The sequence below is a fragment of the Balaenoptera borealis genome, assembly GCF_965194805.1.
Source record: "Balaenoptera borealis genome assembly, chromosome: 7".
Taxonomy (NCBI): domain Eukaryota; kingdom Metazoa; phylum Chordata; class Mammalia; order Artiodactyla; family Balaenopteridae; genus Balaenoptera; species Balaenoptera borealis.
The window spans coordinates 58,893,352-58,913,581 of record NC_138864.1 but is presented as its reverse complement, the minus strand read 5'-3'; the positions used below and the strand labels follow the sequence as shown (position 1 = coordinate 58,913,581).

The following is a 20,230-nucleotide window of genomic DNA, read 5'->3' as shown; positions in this document are numbered from 1 at the left end:
CCTGCCTTCTGCTGAGACGGTAGATTGGATCTGTGAGTTACATCGTCCTCTTCACATCCTTCTGAGCTTTGCCTAGAATCTCCTTTCATGTCTCTGTTTCTACCAACAGTCTCTTCAAAGTAATCTAGGCTTTTATTATCATGCACCTCAAAATTCTTCCAAGCCTTTCAGGAACCTAGCCAAAAATCATAGGCAGTGCTAAATCCAAAGACAGTCCCTTTCTAGCATAAAATGATGACTTAACATCATAATTTAAATGTATTTTATAGTGTAGGAGACATACCACCTCATAAATTTGAAGAATGTTATTTTGAAAGTCATTTTATCATGTTTAAAGGGAAAGGCCATAGATCCAGTGGCTTACCAAGATTAGAATTTTCTGCCTTGCTCAATAAGCATTCCATAGATTACCACGTTATATTCTCTAAATTCATGGATGCTGAGCTGCACCGTGTTACTCTGTTTCCCACAGAAATCAATTTTCTCCTAAAGTAACTAATGATTGCACCCCAAGCTGCACTGCAAAATGCTCCATTTAGATAGAAGAACACCTGCAGCAAATCCAGAATGTCATAGAGAATGATGCCGTCTTCACCTTGAAGTTTATATAGACCATACAAACACAACCTAAGTTTGAAATCTATCTTCTGTTCAACTTTTTAAAAATAAAAAGTACATTAAAATAAACGTCTTCCAAGCCTATTCCCAATACTTAATTCCAAAGCCACTTCCACATTTTTAGGTACTTGTTACAGCAGCACTCCATCTCCTGGTATAAACACTGTATTAGTTTCCTACAGCTCCAGTAACAAATTATCACTAACTGGATGGCTTAAAATGACAGAAATTTATTCTGTCATAGTTCTGTAGGACAAAAGCCTGAAATCAAGGTGTCAGTAGACTTGGCCCTTTCTGGAGGTTCTGAGGGAGAATTTGTTCCATGCCTCTCCCTTAGTCCCTGGTGGCTACTGTAACCCTTGACAATCCTTGGCTTGCAGATGCATCACTCCAATATCTGCCTCCATCTTCATGTCACTTTCTCCTCTGTGTTTCTCTCTCAAATCTCCCTCTGCTTTTCACTTATAGGGACACCTGTCATTGTTTTTAAGGCCCACCCTAAATCCAGGATGATCTCATCTGGAAAACCTAAACCTAATTACACCTACAAAGACCCTTTATCTCAATAAGGACACCTTATCCAAATAAGGTTCAGGTGGTTATGACATGGATATGTCTTTCGTGAGGCGGGCCTCTATTCAACTCACTACAGTCTGCTCTCTAGTCCCTGCCAAATTCACATCTGTCCCACATCCATACAAAACCCATTCACCTCATCCCAACATTCCCCCAAAGTCTCAACCCATTACAACATCAACCCTAAGTTCAAAATCTCATCAAAATATCATCAACTCAAAAGTCCCAAATCTCATTATTAAATTATCTGAATCAGAGACGAGTGAAACCCTGAGTATGAACCATCCTGGAGCAAAACTTTTCTCCATATGGGGACTGGTGAAGAAGCAGTTATCTGCTTCCAAAATACAATGGTGGGACGGGCATGGGATATACACTCTCATTCCCAAATAGAGAAATTTGAAGGAACAAAGGGGTTGCACATCCCAAGAAAGTATGAAATCCAGCAGGGCAAATTTCTTTAGGTTTTAAGGACTGGGAGTAATTCTCTGTGGCTTGATGCTCCACTTGCTGGGTCCACAGCTCCAGCCTCTGGGCCTGCGACAGTGGCTCCATCAGCCTCTGGGTTCACAGCAGAGGCTCAGTCAGCCTCTAGCCCGCTCTCAATGAACCTTCTGACCTCTGTACCACTCTTGGTGTCTCTGCCCTTAGAGTCATTCTTTATTTGTCTCGAAGAGTAGCACAAGTCTGCAGCTGAGTAGCTCTATCAGCCTATTTCCTGCCTGTAGAATCCCAGAAGTCATGCCTCAATCTCATCTTTTATAAATTTTTATAAGTTCTCTACTACAAGAGTACAAAAGTTATTCCACATTTTCTTCCAGTGTTTTACACTTTTGTTCCTTATAACCATTCCTTCTGGAATTTATTTTTGTGCATCATTGAAAGACAGAAACAAAAAACAAAAAAAAAATGCTGCCCCAATTAGTAGTCAGTTATCCAGCATCATTGACTGATCAGTGCATTATTTATCCAATGACATGATATGCCAGTTTTATCATATATATGAGCTGGTATGTAATACTATTGAGTGTATAAAACAGTTTTTGGTCAATAAGCATAAGCATACTATCGCTTTCAGCTATGGAAACTGCTACTTTGCTAACCATGGGGTGAATATATTCTGCAGTGTGTGGTATTTACTATGGTATGGCCTCTTTCATCTATTTTGTATTCTGAGAACAGTTTGTCCAAAATGACTGCTTGTATGTGTAAAAGTAACATTGGATATGCTTCATATAAACAAGGTAATAATGTTATAATGGTGCTTAAAGTGGAAGTTTTAAGGAGGCTGGAAGTGCTTTCCAGGATATAATCAAGAAAACAGAAAGTTAAGATCATCAAGGAGCTAGAAATTGATAAATGACAACTGACATTAAGAAGCCCATTATAAGCATCACTGTTATCTGATTGATCAACATGTATATGAAGATACTTAGGAAAAAAAACTATGGCAGGAGTCTTATCCCCCCTTTCAGAGAATCTGAGTAGATTTCAGGAGTGGTTGCCAAGGCAGGATATCAGGAAAGCATCTCCAGAGGGACTTTGTAATAGTGATTTTCCTATAGAATTGATTCAGTTATGCTCCTTTTTTCCAGTAACATAATCCTTCCACTAAATAGTGTATGTGTGTACTAAATTCCCATAAGTATACATAGGTCTGTTTCAGGAATCTAAATTCTGCAGTATTAATTTACATGTTCATCCCTGCATCAGTACAACAGTTTTATTACTGTTAGCTTTACAATGTTTTAATATATTGTAGTACAAAAACATTTTCAAAAAGATCTTGAATATTTTTGATCTCTTATTTTTCCAGATCAACTTTAAGAAAAGTTTATCTAGTTGTCTTAAAAAAAATCCTTTTCGGATTTTTACTGGGTTTATACTGACTAGATGATTTGAGGAAACTCTCATATTGTTCTTTATCTCCAGATTCATAACACATTTATTCAGGTTATTTTCTATATCTTTTCATAATTTTCTTTCATACAAGTCTTACAGTTTGGGAGTTTATTACTGGTTATTTTGCACATTTTATTGCTCCAGGTTGTGGAAACTGTTTTCAATTATATTTTTCAATTAGGATTTGTTGGTATTTAGGAAAGGATATTATTTTATTTACCTGATGTACAGTCACTTTACTGACCTCTTGTAGGAATAGTTTTTCTTCTGATTGCTGGATTTTTTTGTTGATAATCATGACATTTGCAAATAATGTGAGTTTTGCCTCTTTTCCCTCCAGTGTTGCTAGCTCTTTTCTTTTTCTTGCCTTATTTCACTGGCTTTGAAATTTGCCTGACTTTAATGGGAACATTTTCAATATTTCATCATTAAGTATATCTTTGTAGGTCTCTAGTAGATTTTCTTTATTAGATCTAGCAAACTTCATTCTATTACTATTTTACTGAGAGTTTTATTTTTTCAAAATGCAGTCTGGATGATTGTAGTAAATCCACTTTACTTATATATAGTCTTTATAAATTCCTTTTTAAAAATTTATGAAGACTTTTTGTGACTTACTACATTTTTAATATTATAAATGTTATCATTCATGCTGGAAAAATGTGAATTATCTGTTTAATTTCCATGTATAGTTATTAAATTGTGATGTGGAGTTATTTTAAACCCTATAATATCTTTTCTTGGTTATTTACGTGAGAGCTTTGTTAAAATTTCACAGTTAATGTAGATTATACATTTCTCCTTATATTCTCACTGTTTTATTTTTCTTCTTATACTTTGATGTTGAATTGTTAGGTTCATAAAGATTCATAATCAGCAAAACATTCTGTTTTTACTTTGACTAGAAGTACCACTCCTAGTTCCTCTTTGTAAGCATTTACTCGGTATGTTTTTCATTATCTTTTTACATCTAATTTTTTGTTTTGGTGTGTCTCCCATAAACAGCATAGCATTAGATATTTTTGCTACTCATTCTGATAATCTATCTCTTATCAGATTAACTTAATATATTGACTTTATTTGTGATAACATATATTTGGTATTTTCTATTTGATCTGTTTTCTTCCTCATTTCCTACATTCAGCTGGATTTGTTTACTTTGTTTACTGTGCCATTATGCCATTATTATGGCTATTATGCCATTTTTTTTTCTGTCTAGGAGTTTGGAAGTAATTTATCCCATTCTTTTCTTCTCTTGCTTGTCCTTGAATTTTAGAAAACATATTTAAACTTCGGTTTTTTCTATCATGTCAATCATTGGTGTCAGTAACTGCCCTCTCAAACTAGATAGACCATTAATATACATAGACTAATCCTAACCTCTCATGTTTTGTGGATATCACCTGGAATTTTGTTTACAGATTTTTAAATAACTTGCTTTACATTGTGGCTCAATTTTTATGTGAATTTTATCTTAATAATTGTGATAATATTCACAATAATTTCACAAAAAAATTTTATCAGTTTCACTTCTTTCTTTGCTCACCATTATCTCTTTCATTCCATGTGTTCCTCTTAGTTGTACATACTTGTTGTTTTCGGTATCCTCAAGTGATACTTTCAGGAAGCATTCATGGTGGTAAAGTTTCTGAGTCTTTTAATATATAAAAATGCCTTAATTTTGTCCTCAAACTTAAATAATAGTTTGGCTAAGCACACAAATTTAGGTTAGAAGGAATATTCCTTTAGAACTGCAAAAATATTGTTCCATTTTGCTTATTACCTGAGAGATCAAATGAGAAGTCTGACAGCAACTGAATATTATTTCTTTAAAACTATTTTACATTTTAACTTTCAGAATCTTTTAGGGCCTGTCTGAATTTTCTTGGAAATCAGAAATTTCAGGATATATCTTAATGTGGACTTCTTCTCACATACATGCAGACTTTTTATTGGTTTTCCCTACAAGAGACAATAACGTAAGTTTTAAAATATAAATCTGAAGTCATCTGAGAGGCAAGGAAGAAAGATTAAAATTAAATGCTTAATCAAAAGGTACTACAACACCACCTAAAATCTACTACCATGGCAGTAGCAGGCTAAGATTAAGCTACAGCAAAAACATCTGGTGCCAATTTTAGAGACTATATAGCAGGAAATGGATTTGCTTTCCAGAAGACTGGTACACTGATAATTTGGATCCAACAGAATGTTTGACCAGGAAAATATCAAGATGGTTAGAAGTAAAACTAAATCAAAAAGAACAGGTACACTGGAGAATCCAAAACATGTAATCTCCAAACAGATGGTGACAGATTTATCTTCTTCCTCTCAAGAAGCATTTGCTGCACTTTGCAGCCTTTTCTCATAATCCTACCCAATGGCTGTTCAAGCTGAAAGCTGCTGCTCTTGCCTTGCAGATGGCTCAGCAACCAGGTAAACTAGGTTTGGGTTGCACAGGACTCTTGATTAATTTAGCACAGATCTTGGAGAACTTGTGACAAATGGGGAAGAGGGGAGGGGAATACAGGGAATAAGAGGGGGTTGGTGGGATGGAGATGTGGTGGTGGTGGATTGGGTTGGTTGCATTGTTAGTTTTTCTGAACAAAGTGAACCCTGAAGCATTCACATATAAAGTAGTCTAAGTTTCCCCAATTAATTTCATACAACTCCACACAACACCTTCAAAGTCTGAAGTCAGCAGCTGAACTGTAGTTAGAGCTACAAGGCTCACAAAATCATCAAAGAAACCAGAATGAGACAACCCAGATAGGATATTCCAGCAATTATTCTCAATCTGTCTTTCTCCAATCTAAAATAAGCATCTAATATACATGATGTGGGATGTAGAAAGCCACACTGGAACAAACAGGGTCTTCTGCCGAACTTTTCATCAAACACCAAGGGAAACCAACGGTCAAGGTATATTTTTATTTTATCTTACTTTATTTAAAATACAACAACCCCAACGTTATTCTATCACAATGGGACATGGCTGAACAGGTAGGAGACAGATTCCCCAATGTGAGTTCTTTTGATGGCTTCCGCAAGGATCATGGAGATGTCGATCACCTGTATTTTGGAGCAATGCTTCACCTTATCCTCCTAAGGTATGGTATTGGTGACTACTACTGCTTCAAAGCCTGCACTGTTGATGTGAGTAATGGCCAGGCCAGAAAAGATTCCATGAGTCAAGATCGCAGAAACTCTGGTGGCTCCAGCTGAGAAAAGTTTGTCAGCTGCATGGCAGATTGTACCACAAGTGTCAGCCATGTCATCCACAAGGATAGCCACACGATCCTTCACATATCCCACTAGTACCATTCGGTCCACTTCATTGGCCTTCTTCGGTTCTTTGTGAATCAAGGCAAAGTCCACATTCAATCTTTCTGCAACGGAGGTCACTCTCTTAGCTCCACCAGCATCTGGAGAGACAATCGTGCAGTTCCTCCACTCAGAGATATTCTCCTTTATCCACTTCAGGACAGCTGGATCTGCATACAAATTGTCTGCTGGGGTATCAAAAAAGCCCTGAATTTGAGAAGCATGTTGGTGCATCGTGATGATATGATCTGCACCTGCTATAGACAGCGTATTTACAACAAGCTTGGCGGAGATTGCGGCTCGGCTCTTATCCTCCTTATCCTGCGGGCATACGGGAAGCACGGGACGACTGCAGTAACTCGGCTGGCTGGAGCAATCTTGCAGGCATTAATCATGATCAAAAGCTCCATTAGATTGTCGCTGATTTCGCCACAACCACTCTGCACTCTGTGGACGTCCCCTCCTCGCACACTCTCGCCTATTTCCACGCAGGTCTCCTGGTTGCTCAATTTCTTGGTCACCACCTTGCCCAGCTCCTGGCCCAGTCGGTCGGCAGTTTTCTGGGATAAGTCCTGGCGGGAGCTGCCGCTGAAGATTTTGATATTTGGCATTTTGGTCAACTGCCCTAGGCTCTCTACGTCCGGTGATCACCCGGCAGTTGAGAAAGGAACAGAGGTCAGACCACAGACTACTCCAGCCCCCAGCCAGGCGCAAGAGACCGCAGACGCTAACTAACGGCTTCCGGTTGTTACTCAGCTCTTCCGGTCTCTTCCGGCTGTGCGCCGCTTTAAACTGCCTTCTGGGTCTTCAAAAAAAAAAATTCCTTCTTGGCACCCAGTTCACGCTTCTAAACTAACGAGTCAAATCTTTTTTCAGTTCATGGATTTTTTTTTTTCCTCCTCTATTAGTGCTTGTATTAGTTTCCAAGGGCAGCTTAAATCTGAATACGGAAAAATAGAAACTTTCTACAAGGCAAAACACGTAACTTTGAAAGGAAAGTTCTGGACTGGAGGAAATGTGTAAAACGTGCCCAGAGTTCTTCCAACTGAGTGAGAAAAAGGTAAGTCGGAATAAACGTATGAAAAAATCCTAGAAATCAAGAAATTGACATTCATTTTCACACACCAGGTAAGCCAAAATTATAAAATAGATAACTCCTTCTAGTCTAATGGAAAGTGTAAGTGTGTAGATTTTGCAAGGGAAATTGAGTACATAACATATGGCTCAATGTGTCTTCTAGGAATCTACTCAATAGAAAGATTCACAAAGTATATTGATAATAGTATTTTTTGCTGTATTAATCCATTTAGTCAATATTTCCCAAGGTGTTCTGTGTGTCAGGTGTTGCACCATTTACAGGGTATAAGATGATGAATGACAAATAGTAACCTCTCCAGAATTGCTTATAAAAGCAAAATATGGAAACCAAAAATAATTCTGTCAATAGCTAAATTATCAGATAATGTATTGTACATACACAGGCAGCCATTAAAGAGACCGCAGTAGTCATATGGAAGTGTCTCCAAAATATTTTATTTTTTTTTCATTTTAAAATTTTATTTATTTATTTATTGGAGTATAGTTGCTTTACACTGCTGTGTCAATTTCTGCTGTACAGCAAAGTGAATCATATACATATATCCCCTCTTTTTTGGATTTCTTTACCATTTAGGTCACCAGAGAGTACTGGGTAGACCTCCCTTTGCTGTACAGTAGGTTCCCATTAGTTACCTATTTTATACATAGTAGTGTATATATGTCAATCCCAATCTCCCAATTCATTCCACCTCCTCCCCCTTCCCCCTTGGCGTCCATAGGCTTGTTCTCTACATCTGTGTCTCTATTTCTGCTTTGCAAATAAGATCATCTGTACCATTTTTCTAGATTCCACATATATGCATTAATATACAGTATTTGTTTTTCTCTTTCTGACTTACTTCACTCTGTATGACAGTCTCTAGGTCCATCCACGTCTCTGCAAATGACACAATTTCATTCCTTTTTATGACTGAATAATATTCCATTGTATATATGTACCACATCTTCTTTATACATTCCTCTGTTGATGGGCATTTAGGTTGCTTCCATGACCTGGCTATTGTAAATAGTGCTGCAGTGGACATTGGGGTGCATGTATCTTTTTGAATTATGGTTCTCTGGGTATATGCCCAGTAGTGGGATTGCTGGGTCATATGATAGTTCTATTTTTAGTTTTTTAAGGAACCTCCATACTGTTCTCCATAGTGTCTGTATCAAGCTACATTCCCACCAACAGTGTAAGAGGGTTCCCTTTTCTCCACACCCTCTCCAGCATTTATTGTTTGTAGATTTTTTTGATGATGGCCATTCTGACCAGTGTGAGGTGATCCAAGATATTTTTAAATGTAAAAAAATAATTCACAAAAATATGCATAGTATGATATTTATGTATTTACAATTAAGTAATAGTCATAGCATCAAATCATTAAGGAGGTCCTTTTTATTATGATTACCTTTGCAGAGGGGAGTAGGTTGGTTATAGTTGGGGATGAATATGTCACAATTTATTGACATCTATTAATGTAGTATTTGAACTTTCATTACTTTTATAATTTAAAAAAGACTAACAAAATATATATGATAAGTCTTTTTTAGGAAATTTTAAGTACACAGTTTCCAAATGCATTGGGGGTTGGAGTAATGAGCTAAGAAGTGGAAGAGATCATAGATACCAGGAATTTCAACAGCAAACTGTGTCATAAAAATAGTGGAAACATCAGATAGAGATCATAAAGTTTTATCCTACTAATTGTGTGTTTAACATTTGGTTCTGGGATATTTTTATTTAGCCTAAAACCAAATCATCATTTTATAATATTTTGAAATTACTAAATAATTTGTTGAATGTATCTTCACACCCCACTTTTGAGCTTCCCCTCTGGGTTTGGTTCATGGATAGGATAAGATCAGGATTGAGGTAAGGAATGGGGGGAGGCAACAGAAATGGATAAGATTTGGCAATGTCTGTGAAACACATTGCTAGCAAACAGTGTTTTTATATATTAAATGTGCTATTATTATAAAACATAAAAACAGCTATGTCAAAAAGGCTAAATCAAAATGTCCTGCTGCTGATCCAACCACATCTCTGGAGACATCAACATGCTTTTCTCTTCAGTTCAAACTCTTCATGGTTGACCGTATATGCAGGCTCATTTCAGTCCACAACTCTTCATTCATGTTCTTTCCTATTGTAAAATCAACAGACCCACCTATACTATATAAATCTCATCTTCAGCCAAGACTACATACAGTGATTTCTAAAGAAAATTCTGTGTCTTAATTTAGCAACACTAAAAAGTACTTGCAGCTTCCATTAAAATGATTCTTAGTGTTCTAAATGTGTCACACATTTTTCAGTTTTTAAAGAAAAACAAAACAGGTTTTTAAATCGACTTATTATTACCTAAATTGGACTGAACGCTAATGTAAACATTAAAAACCCATAGTTGGTTGTGTTTTCCTTGAGGTGTTAAGTAGGAGAAATTTTTGTGTTGCTGCTATTTTTGATCCATGCTCTGGCTGTTGCAGCACCTCACGGTTTCAGGGATTTGTCTAGAATCATTAAATGTTAAAGATGGAAATGACCTTAGAAACCACCCGGTCTAGCAACCTAATTCACAGACAGGGAACTGAGGCCCAGAGAAACGAAGCAAGCTGCCTGGGATCTAACAGCTAATAAGAGGCAGAATATGGATTAGAACGTGGAATCCCTGAATTTCCAAATAGGGCTTTTCTCACTGTACCATGTCTAGGCCTTTTCTTTGAGGTTTATCAGAATGAAGGAAAAATCAAAAGGTTATGTAGAAATTGTTGCACAAAAATTTTACTCTTTTGTCGAACAACTACAACAAAGAACAAAACTCCAAAGCTGAGACTGGAAAATTCTTTTTAAGAATTATTTCCAGAAAGAAATGAATGATTAGTAGTGTCATGGAAATACCTTTATTACTCTGATATTTCTGTTACATGGGTCTATTGTAAGGGGATTTATAGTCTCTGTAGGTTGAGGAAGACATCTATCTTATCACTGACTGTTTCTGACAAAGGTTACAGGTAGGAATGATGCCCATTGAACAACACAGTCTCTCTATTTAAGATGTTGTTAATAAATTACTCTGGAAACAAAAATTGTGGTATAGAGAAAATGCCTTATCTTTCTCCTTCCCAAGGCAAGCATATTTAAATGTCATCTCTACAGATCTGTGAGAACTGTTGTATTTTGAAGGTCTTTTGAGTCAATACCCAGAATATATCTATTACCTTGGGAATAGTTTCTTGCTTTACTGATTATTCTTTTACCCTTCACAATTCCAACATAAATAATTCAAAGAGAGCCCTGATGCAGCTTGATCAACTAAGGAGAAAAGAAAGTCAGTCGGTTCTTTCAGAAAGTGGAGAAAAATGGTTGTTGTATTGTAAGTAAAATAAATGCTTTCACTAAATACGCTTGCAGTTGACAAAATGCTAGATGTTTAGGTGACAATTATAGGTCTTTGATAAACTGTCAAATCTTGTCACAACACATGTTACAAACAAGGACAGATTTAGATGTCCTTTATGACAGCTTTGTGTAGTTTGAGAATGTATGGCAGTTAATTTCAAAAAGGAACATATTTTTCTTTCCAGCAGTTATCTGCTTGTTTATTAGGAAGAGTTTCTTTGTGCCTTTAATCTTCCTCATTTGACTCAGAGTTCCAGATCATTATTGTAACATTACCTTACCTCATTTATTTTGTTCATAATAATCATCTACAATACTTTGAGAAAACAATTTCCCACAGAGCTTTACATTGGTAGAAATGCTTTAAAGTTTGATTTGTGATTGTTTACAATTGAAGTTGACTACCATGTTTGTTTACTGAATTTTTAGTTGGAAATCTGTCTTTTTATACAATAGATGTGAAGATGGTGATTAGGTAAATAAATTTGAGTGAAACAAATAGGAGAAAAAGACAAAATTTTGTTACTCAGAAATGCGACTTTAATTTTGAGTATTATGTTAGACTCATGATGGTATTTTTGAAACACACTTTGGAATTTAAAAAAAATTTCTAATGAACTTAAAAATCTTAGTATGAAATAATAGTCTTGGAATAATAATGAGGTTAGGTGTGCTGAATAATATATAATTGTAATGAGAGATGAGGCAATGTATGGAGAGGTTCCATAACTAGTAAATTGCAAATAAGAAAATATCTCCCTAATATTTATGTGAAATATTTTTCAGTATTTTAAAGCAGGTATGGATCTTTCCCTTCTCATGTAGAATATTAGTTTCATGAAATTAGTAAAATGATACTCATGTTAATTATATTTTGACAAAATGCAAGCTCCATTTATGCTATTCAAACCTATTTAAGGACTTTTAATTTTTTCTCTTCCATTATGATAATTTATTTAATCTTCATAATAAACATTAAACCCAGTTGTCCATTCACATAAGAAGAAATTGAGTGTAGCCTGGTTTGAAATGGTTCAGTGATTCTCCAACTTCAAGGGCAGCAGGGGACTTCCCTGGTGGTCCAGTGGTTAAGACTCTGCACCTCCACTGCAGAGGGCGTGGACTCAATCCCTGCACGCCAAAAAAAAAAAAAAAAAAAAAAAATTATAGTAAGATTCAAGGGCAGCAGGTTCACCAGTAGGGAGTGTGAGATATAGATTCCCGAGCCTCATTCCCAGAGTTACTGATCGGTAGGTCCAGGGTGGAAACTCAGACTTCATGTTTCTTACAAGACACCAGGTAATGCTGATGCTGCCATTCTGGTGACCACACTTCTGAGAACCACTGGTATGCATCATTAACATTTATTTATTTTGGGAAAATAAAAGGTAATGGTTGATTTATTTCGCTTCTACTCATTTCACTAGCCCTTGTAATTTTGCATATTTTATTTGGCTTCTAGATCTTTTCACGTTCTTTTCTACATACGAATATTGCTTTCAAATATCACATAATTCTTTATGAACAGTACACATATATCCTTCAACTTAAAATACCTGTATTGTGTTACAGAAATACTTTGACAAATACGTGTAAGATGTGAATTCTTGTTATTTGGGGAGTTTTAAAAATCCATTAGATATTTGAACATCTGAAAATTAATTTCTACCTATTAGCACACTAAGAATTGAATGAAGCTAAGAGGCTCTCCTATTTATTATCCCATTTCCCCTCCCTCCTTGAGTCTTTTCCAGTGTTCATCACTGAAAAGGATCTTTTTGTCAAACTCTGAAAACCACTTGTCTGTCCATGATGATACCGAGTATTGTACAGAGTGAATACTTGCTGATTTGATTTGATGTTGCCCTTTGGGAGGAAACCATTGTACAGACTCTCTCCAACTTACGCTGGTTCAACTAACAATTTTTCAGCTTTACCAGGGTGCAAAAGCCATACGCATTAATTAGAAACTGAACTTCGAATTTTGATCTTTTCCTGGGCTAACAATGTGTGGTACAGTGTTCTCTCGTGATGCTGGGTAGGGGCAGCAGCTGCAGCTCTCTGTCAGCCATGAGATATGCACTTACAACAAATTCCTACCCATACCGCTGTTCAATTTTTCACTTTCAGTATAATATTCAATAAATTACATGAGAGGCTTTGTGTTAAATAATTTTGCCCATAGGCTAATGTAAGTGTTCTGAGCACATTTAAAGTAGGCTAGGCTAAGCTGTGATGTTCGGTAGGTTAGGTTATTAAATGCATCTTTGACTTAATGATATTTTCAACTTACAGTGGGTTTATAGGGATGTCACCACATCGTAAGTTGAGGAAGGTCTGTATATCAGTTTATAAACAAAACTAAACAAAATAAGTAAAAACAAAAGAATTTCTCTATTCAAATATATGTTAGAATGAGTAGACCCCTATGGACTACATATTGTTCTTCCTCGAGGGTATTTTGTCTATTTTTGTTCTCATTTACTCCCACATACATTTTAGAATTTTGTTCGGATTTTGATTGGAATTACATTAAATCTGTAAATCAATTAGGGAAAATTGACATTATAATATTAAGTTTGCAAATCCATGAACATGCTATTTCTCTTTTAAATTACTCTTTAAAATGACGATAAGTTCCTGTAATTTTTCCATAGAAATCTTTTCTCAGATATACATTTTTACATTTTTCCAGGCACTTCATTTTTATATGATTTAAATGGTATCTACTGGAAATTGTATTTTCTGTTACATAGCAATATAGTTCATAGTTTAAATTTTGTGTCCATTCTTAAAAGTCATTTGTGGATTTTAAAAGTTTCTATATAAACCATATATCATCTGGAAATAAATGACAATATGGCTCTTTGATCTATTCCTTATACTTTTTCCCCCTTCTTGCCTTGTGATGCTGGTTAGGACCTCTAATGTCAGGTTGACTAGAAATGGTGACAGTGGCCATTCTTGCCTTATTTCTAATCTCAAAAGGGAAAACTTTTAATATTTTACCATTATATATGATGTTTGTGTGTTGTATTTTATCAGGAAATACTCTATAAGGTTAAGTGTTTCCTATTGTTAGTTTGTTGAAAGTTTCTTTTTTTTTTTTTTTTTTTGATCAAGAAAGGGACTTGGATTATGTCAAGTGCTTTTTTTCTGCATCTTTCATGATTATAATATGATTTTTCTTGGTTATCCTCTTAATATGGTAAATTACAGTGATTTCTTTTCTAATGTTAAACAGACCTTACATTCATGGGATCAACCTAATTTAATCATGATATATTGTCCTTTTTATATATTACTTGATTCAGTTAGGTAATATTTTATTTAGAATGTTTTCATGTATCTTTATGAGAGAATTTGGTCCATAATCCTTTGTCTGTACTTATTAGGTTAAGAAAACAAGATTGTACTAACTATGTACGAATTGGAGAGCATTTCATCTTTTTCTATCCTATGGAAAAGTTGTAGAAATTATGACATTAAGTGGAACTGGACCAGAAGATATTTGACTACTTATTCGATTTCTCTAATGGTTATCAGTTACATTTAGGTTATAGATTATTGGTTATATTCAGATTTCCATTTTTTTGTCAGTTTTGTTGTTTTATTTTTCTACAAAATTTCCTACTTTATCTAAATTTTCAAATTTTACTGACAATGCTTCCCACAATATCCTTTTATTATGTTTTTTGTATCTACAGCATCTTTAATATGATTCCCTTCATCATTTCTGGTGTTACATTTTTGAAACTTTTTTTTTTTTTGATCAGTTTCACCAGAAGGCTATTCGTTTTATCAGTCTTTTCCAAAAAAACTAATGGTTGAAATTGTTGATGCGCCTTCAATGGCTGCTTGTTTCAAACTTTGTTGACTTTAAGATTATTTTTAATTATGTTCTTTCATCCTTTCTTTGTGTTTATTTTGCTGTTCTTTTTTAAAATTCTTGAGATGTATGCTTAGCTTATTATTTATTAAAATACATTTTTCTTCTAAGTACTGTTTTAACTTAAGATTTATATGTAATATTTTTATAGTATTTCTGTTGGTATTCAGGTAAAACTATTTTCCAGTTTTGATGACGATTTCTTTGTTTCAGGGACCATTTAGTTTATTTCTTAAATAACAGATGTATAGGGAACATCTAGATATCTTGTTGGTGTTGTTTTTAGTTTCTAGCTTAATTGTACTGAAGACAGAAAACATACTTTGTGTGATTTAAGCCCTTTGAAATTTGCTGAAACTTTTTTTATGGTCCTAGGTGGTCACTTTTCATAAGTAGTCCATGTGTGCTAGGAGGAATATGTACTCTTGAGTGGTTAAGTGCTGTATACATACACACACATTAGATCTGGTTTATTTGTAATGTTATTTATATCTTCTGTATCTTTACTGTTTTTTTAAATCTATTTAATCAAATACTGAGAGAAATATGTTAAAATTTCCACAGTGATTATTGGTATATATCTATCTCTCCTTGTAAGTTTTTCTTTTTTTATTTCTCTATATTTTGAGACTAATTGGTTATCTACAAATTTAAGTTGTAACTTTTTGGTGAATTGAGATATCATTTTAAAGTAACACTCTTTTTTTTCTAGTAATGCCTTCTGCCTTAAATTCTATTTTGTCTGGTGTTAATATAGTTATGTTAGTTATCTTTTAAATAGCATTTGGTTCATTTTCCTATCTTTTAGTTTCAACCTTACTGTATGTTTATGTATCAGATGCATTGCTTATAAATGTCATTTAATTTCATGTTAATTTATGCCACTTGACTTCAAGTCATTTAACTTCATTTATCCCCTTCTGACATTGTGTGGGGATATTTGCCTATGATTTTGCCTTCCTTTCTTCCTATTTTCCTTCTTTCCTTCCTTCCCTTTTTCACTTCTACAATCACTTTATTATTGTTGCTTTTTATAATCGACATTCATTTATATATACCTACCTATGTATTATTCTCTTTGCTCCTCTTTTATTTTTGCATCTTAAACCTTCCATTTGGGATCGTTTGCCTCTGCTTGAAAAATATCCTTACAAATTTTTGAGATACTGCTGGTGAAAAACTTTGGCTTGGAGTTTATAATTCAGTCTCCTTTAATGTTATTCCTTTAAAGGTAATACATTTTTTTCCCCCTCTAGATGCTTTTTAAGATTTTCCTTCCTCCCTCTCTCCTCCCCTTTCTTCCCTCCTCTTTCTTTTCCCCCCTCCCACCCTCCCTTCCTCCCTTCCTCCCTTCCTTCCTTCCTTCCTTCCTTCCTTCCTTCCTTCCTTCCTTCCTTTTCCTTCTTCTTTTCTTTCTTTCTGATGCAGATTCACTATTATATGTCTAGGTGTGGAATTTTGTAAAGTAATTACTTGCTTGAGATTCATTTGGTTTCTTGAATCTATGGGTGTTTTTCATCAGTTGTGAAATTATTTTTTTATTGTCTCTTCAAATATTGCCTCTGTCTAATTCTCTCTCCTACTGGAACTCTGATGAAACTCAAAACATATCTCTTCTGTTTTCCATGAACCTCTCTTTCAGTTTCCTTTAAAAAATTTGTGTGTGTGTGTGTTGTATTCTGCCTTTCTTCTTCTCACCTATCTTCCAGCTTACTCGTTCTCTTTTCATATGTGTCTATTATGCTATAAGACCAGTTTATTGAGGGTTATTTATTTATTTTTTTGTTTTGTTTTTTGTTTTTTTTTTAAAGACTAACAGAGACAACTCCCCATTGCCTTTTTGTTTTTTTGGTTTTTTTGGCTGCATTAGGTCTTCGTTCCTGCGTGCGAGCATTCTCTACTTGCAGTGAGCGGGGGCTACTCTTCATTGGGGTGTGCAGGCTTCTCATTGTGGTGGCTTCTCTTTGTTGTGGAGCATGGGCTCTAGGCACACAGGCTTCAGTAGTTGTGGCACGTGGGCTCAGTAGATGTGGCTCACGGGCTCTAGAGCACAGGCTCAGTAGTTGTGGCACACAGGCTTAGTTGCTCCACAGCATGTGGGATCTTCCTGGACCAGGGATCAAACCCGTGTCCCCTGAATTGGCAGATGGATTCTTAACCACTGCACCATCAGGGAAGTCCCTATTGAGGGTTTTTTAAACAACTCTATTTTTTTTTAGAGCAGTTCAACTTTACCACAAATTGAGAGGAAGGTACAGAGATTTCCCATGTACCCCCCTGCCCCACACATGTATAGCCTCCCTTATTATCAACATCACTCACCAGAATGGTACATTATTTTTTACCAAGGATGAACCTACCTTGACACGTCATAATTACCCAAAGTTCGTGGCTTACCTTAGGGTTCATTCATACTGTTGTACATTCCACAGGTTTGGACAAATGTATAATGATATGCATCTATCATTATAGTATCATACAGAATATTTTCACTACCATAAAAGTCTTCTGTGCTCTGCCTACTCATCTCTCCTCCCCTCCCTCACCTCTGGCAACCACTGATCTTTTTATTGGCTCCATAGTTTGCCTTTTCCAGAAAGTCATATTTTTGGAATCATACAATATGTAGCCTTTTCAGATTGACTTCTTTCACTTAGTAATATGCATTTAAGTTTCCTTCGTGTCTTTTCATGGCTTGATAGCTCACTTATTTTTATCACTGAATAGTATTCCATTGTCTGGATGTACTACAGTTTATGTATCTATTCACCTACTGAAGGATATCTTGGTTGCTTCTAAGTTTTGGCAATTATGAATAAGACTGCTATAAACATCCGTGTGGAGGTTTTTGTGTGGGCATAAATTTTCAACTCCTTTGGGTAAATATCAAGGCGTGTGATTTCTGGATCGTATAGTAAGAGTATATTTAGTTTTGTAAGAAAATCGCCAAACTGTTTTCCAGAGTGGCTGTACCATTTTGTATTCCCACCAGCAATGTATGAAAGTTCCTGTTGCTCCACATTCTCACCAGCATTTGGTATTGTCAGTGTTCTGGATTTTGGCCATTCTAATAGGTGTGTGTAACTACAGAGTTTTTAATTTCCATTATTGCATTTTTCATTTGAAGACATTTTGTTTAGTCCTTTTAAAGTTCTACTAGGGCAGTTTTAGAGTTCATTGCTCTCTGAACGTATCTTCAAACTTGTTCTTATTTCAAACTATTTTTAAAAACATAGTATAATAGCTGTTTTATAAGATGCATCCAGTAATTTCAATGTCTGAAGTTTTTGGAATCTGTATCTGCTGTCTATTTTTCTTGCTCATGCTGGCTTTTTTCTTTTGTGCTTGTTTATGCTTAGCTATGTACCATTATGGCATATGAAATTTTATTTGAGGAAATTCTTTGAAGTCTAGAATGAAAGTTTTTCTTCCAGAGAGAATTTGCTTCTGACTCCTATATGGAGTTGCTATTAGTCTGCGACTACCTTAAGTTTCCCTGGACTGTCAAGGTGATATAACCCCAGGCTGCAGAACTATGTAAGGGCAGCCTAAGGTCACAACTTCTCAGGAATCCACACCTTCCAACCCTTTCACCCCTGTTTCTTACACTGTTTTTCTCTGCTGTCTGCTGTGCTCACCAACAAACCATCCCACCTTCCTATAGACCATGGAGGCAGGTTTACTTCTGATTCACCATTATTCTGAAGATAGAGAGCTTTGGGGTCCCAATTTAATGAGTAGAAAGTCTCTTATGAGACTCCTCACCTTGGGCAGGCCCTGGGCCTTAACTTGCATTACCCTTGACCCATGAAGTCTATAAAACTGAAACCTAAGATAATTAGAGCTAGTCTTAGCTCTTGTATCCAGAATATAGGGTGAGCCTTTGCTCATATTCCCTCCCTGAGGGCAGAATGGTGCAGGCAGCGAGCAGCAATTGGAACAGGCAGAGAACACCTGTCCCTGTGGAGAAGCCATGTCAGGAAGGCTAGTGGTAGCAGAGATTGTGCCATGGTGGCTGATAAAGAGACTGGACTGGACAAGTCTGCAGGCTATTTAGCAGAAACAGAAACTGGTAGTCTGAGAAATTGTCAGAAATAGCTCACTGTGGGACATTCAGAGACGGGGCTCATTTTTTGAATTAGCTAGAGTGTGCTTGCGCCACAGTAGTTATATTTACAGTTCCAACCTGGTTTTCCCATGTCTGCTAGGACCTTTGAAATCAAGGTTATTCTTATATTTATGATAAACTTAAGGTCAGTGATAATAGAGACTAAATATATATAATGAATGTATATTCTGTATACTATCTTCTAGTAATTTGTCTTTAAAAATATTACTTGTGATTGTTGTTGACTTTAGCAGTTTACTTCACCAACAGTTACTTTTTGTGTAAATACATTCTGCTTCATATCCTTATATGTTAATTTACTTCTTATCAATTCAATTCATGAGCTCTCTTTTCAAATAAACTACAGTGAAAAACAAGAAACAGCTTATTAGTGTCAATCTGTTTCCTTCCTTTTGTAGACATAAGAAAAGAGGTTTTGCCAGTGGATAAATGAATTTATGACAATGAGATATTATTTTATTTTTTGAAAATTATGTATAAATAATTTAAAGCAATATCTTATTTTCACTGACTTTGGAGAGTTCTGTGCTGTGTTTTGTGCCTAGAAAAGTAGTGACTAATGATGTTTCCAAGTATAAGGAGTAGAATAGAAATAGCTGATTTCTTATTTTCTGTATGTTTAATCCAACAGCAGAGAGGATAGATGTTTGATGTTATGGATTTGCACACAGACTCTGGTGCCAGACTGTTTGGGTTTGAATCCTGGCTCAATAGCTTAATATCTCAGTGGCTTTGGACAAATTACTTAACTTGTCTTTGCCAAAGTTTCCTCATCTGTTAAAAGGATGACAATAATAGTACCAACCTTTCAGGATTGTGAGGATTAAATAAGTAGAACAAATATGAACCATCAGTAACAGTACTTTATATATTATGTGTATATCGCATGTAAGTATACACTTTATAAATGTTAGCTATTTATGTGTACAGAATACAGACAAGCATCGAAAATTTTGAAAAGTGATAACAGGATTGGTCTACATGGAGACCTGCTCCAGGTTCTTCTTTCACTTGCCATATATCTTCCTCCTGGAGGGGTGATAACAGTGTAGTAGAGCCAGCAAATTATTGCTGTGTCCATATCTCTCCCATGGGATTAGAGAGAGCTGTAATGAGAGGGTCACATGCTGAAGGTATGCCTGTTCGTTACATGGAGAGCTTGGTTCCATCTGACTTCTCGAACTAGAGTGAGCCTTTACCCAAGTACTCCTCTGTCAGGTGAGAGTTGAGAAGACACTGACAGCTTAATGCATCCTGATGATAGCAACTTTTCTCCAGATATAAGGATAGAGTAAGGTCTCTTTAAAAA

The 20,230-nt window shown here is 35.6% G+C and overlaps 1 protein-coding gene across 1 annotated transcript in view; it reads right to left on the bottom strand.

Annotated features, from left to right (window-relative positions):
• Positions 1 to 1,321: 1,321 nt before the first annotated feature.
• The window catches only part of PRPS1L1 (phosphoribosyl pyrophosphate synthetase 1 like 1), a 753,632-nt gene continuing 734,723 nt past the window's right edge, over positions 1,322 to 20,230 (bottom strand). The window contains 3 exon segments of the mRNA XM_082398555.1: positions 1,322 to 6,201; positions 6,205 to 6,746; positions 6,749 to 8,557. Of these exon segments, the coding sequence (XP_082254681.1) occupies positions 6,076 to 6,201; positions 6,205 to 6,746; positions 6,749 to 7,031 (951 nt within the window). The 5' untranslated portion in view covers positions 7,032 to 8,557 and the 3' untranslated portion in view covers positions 1,322 to 6,075.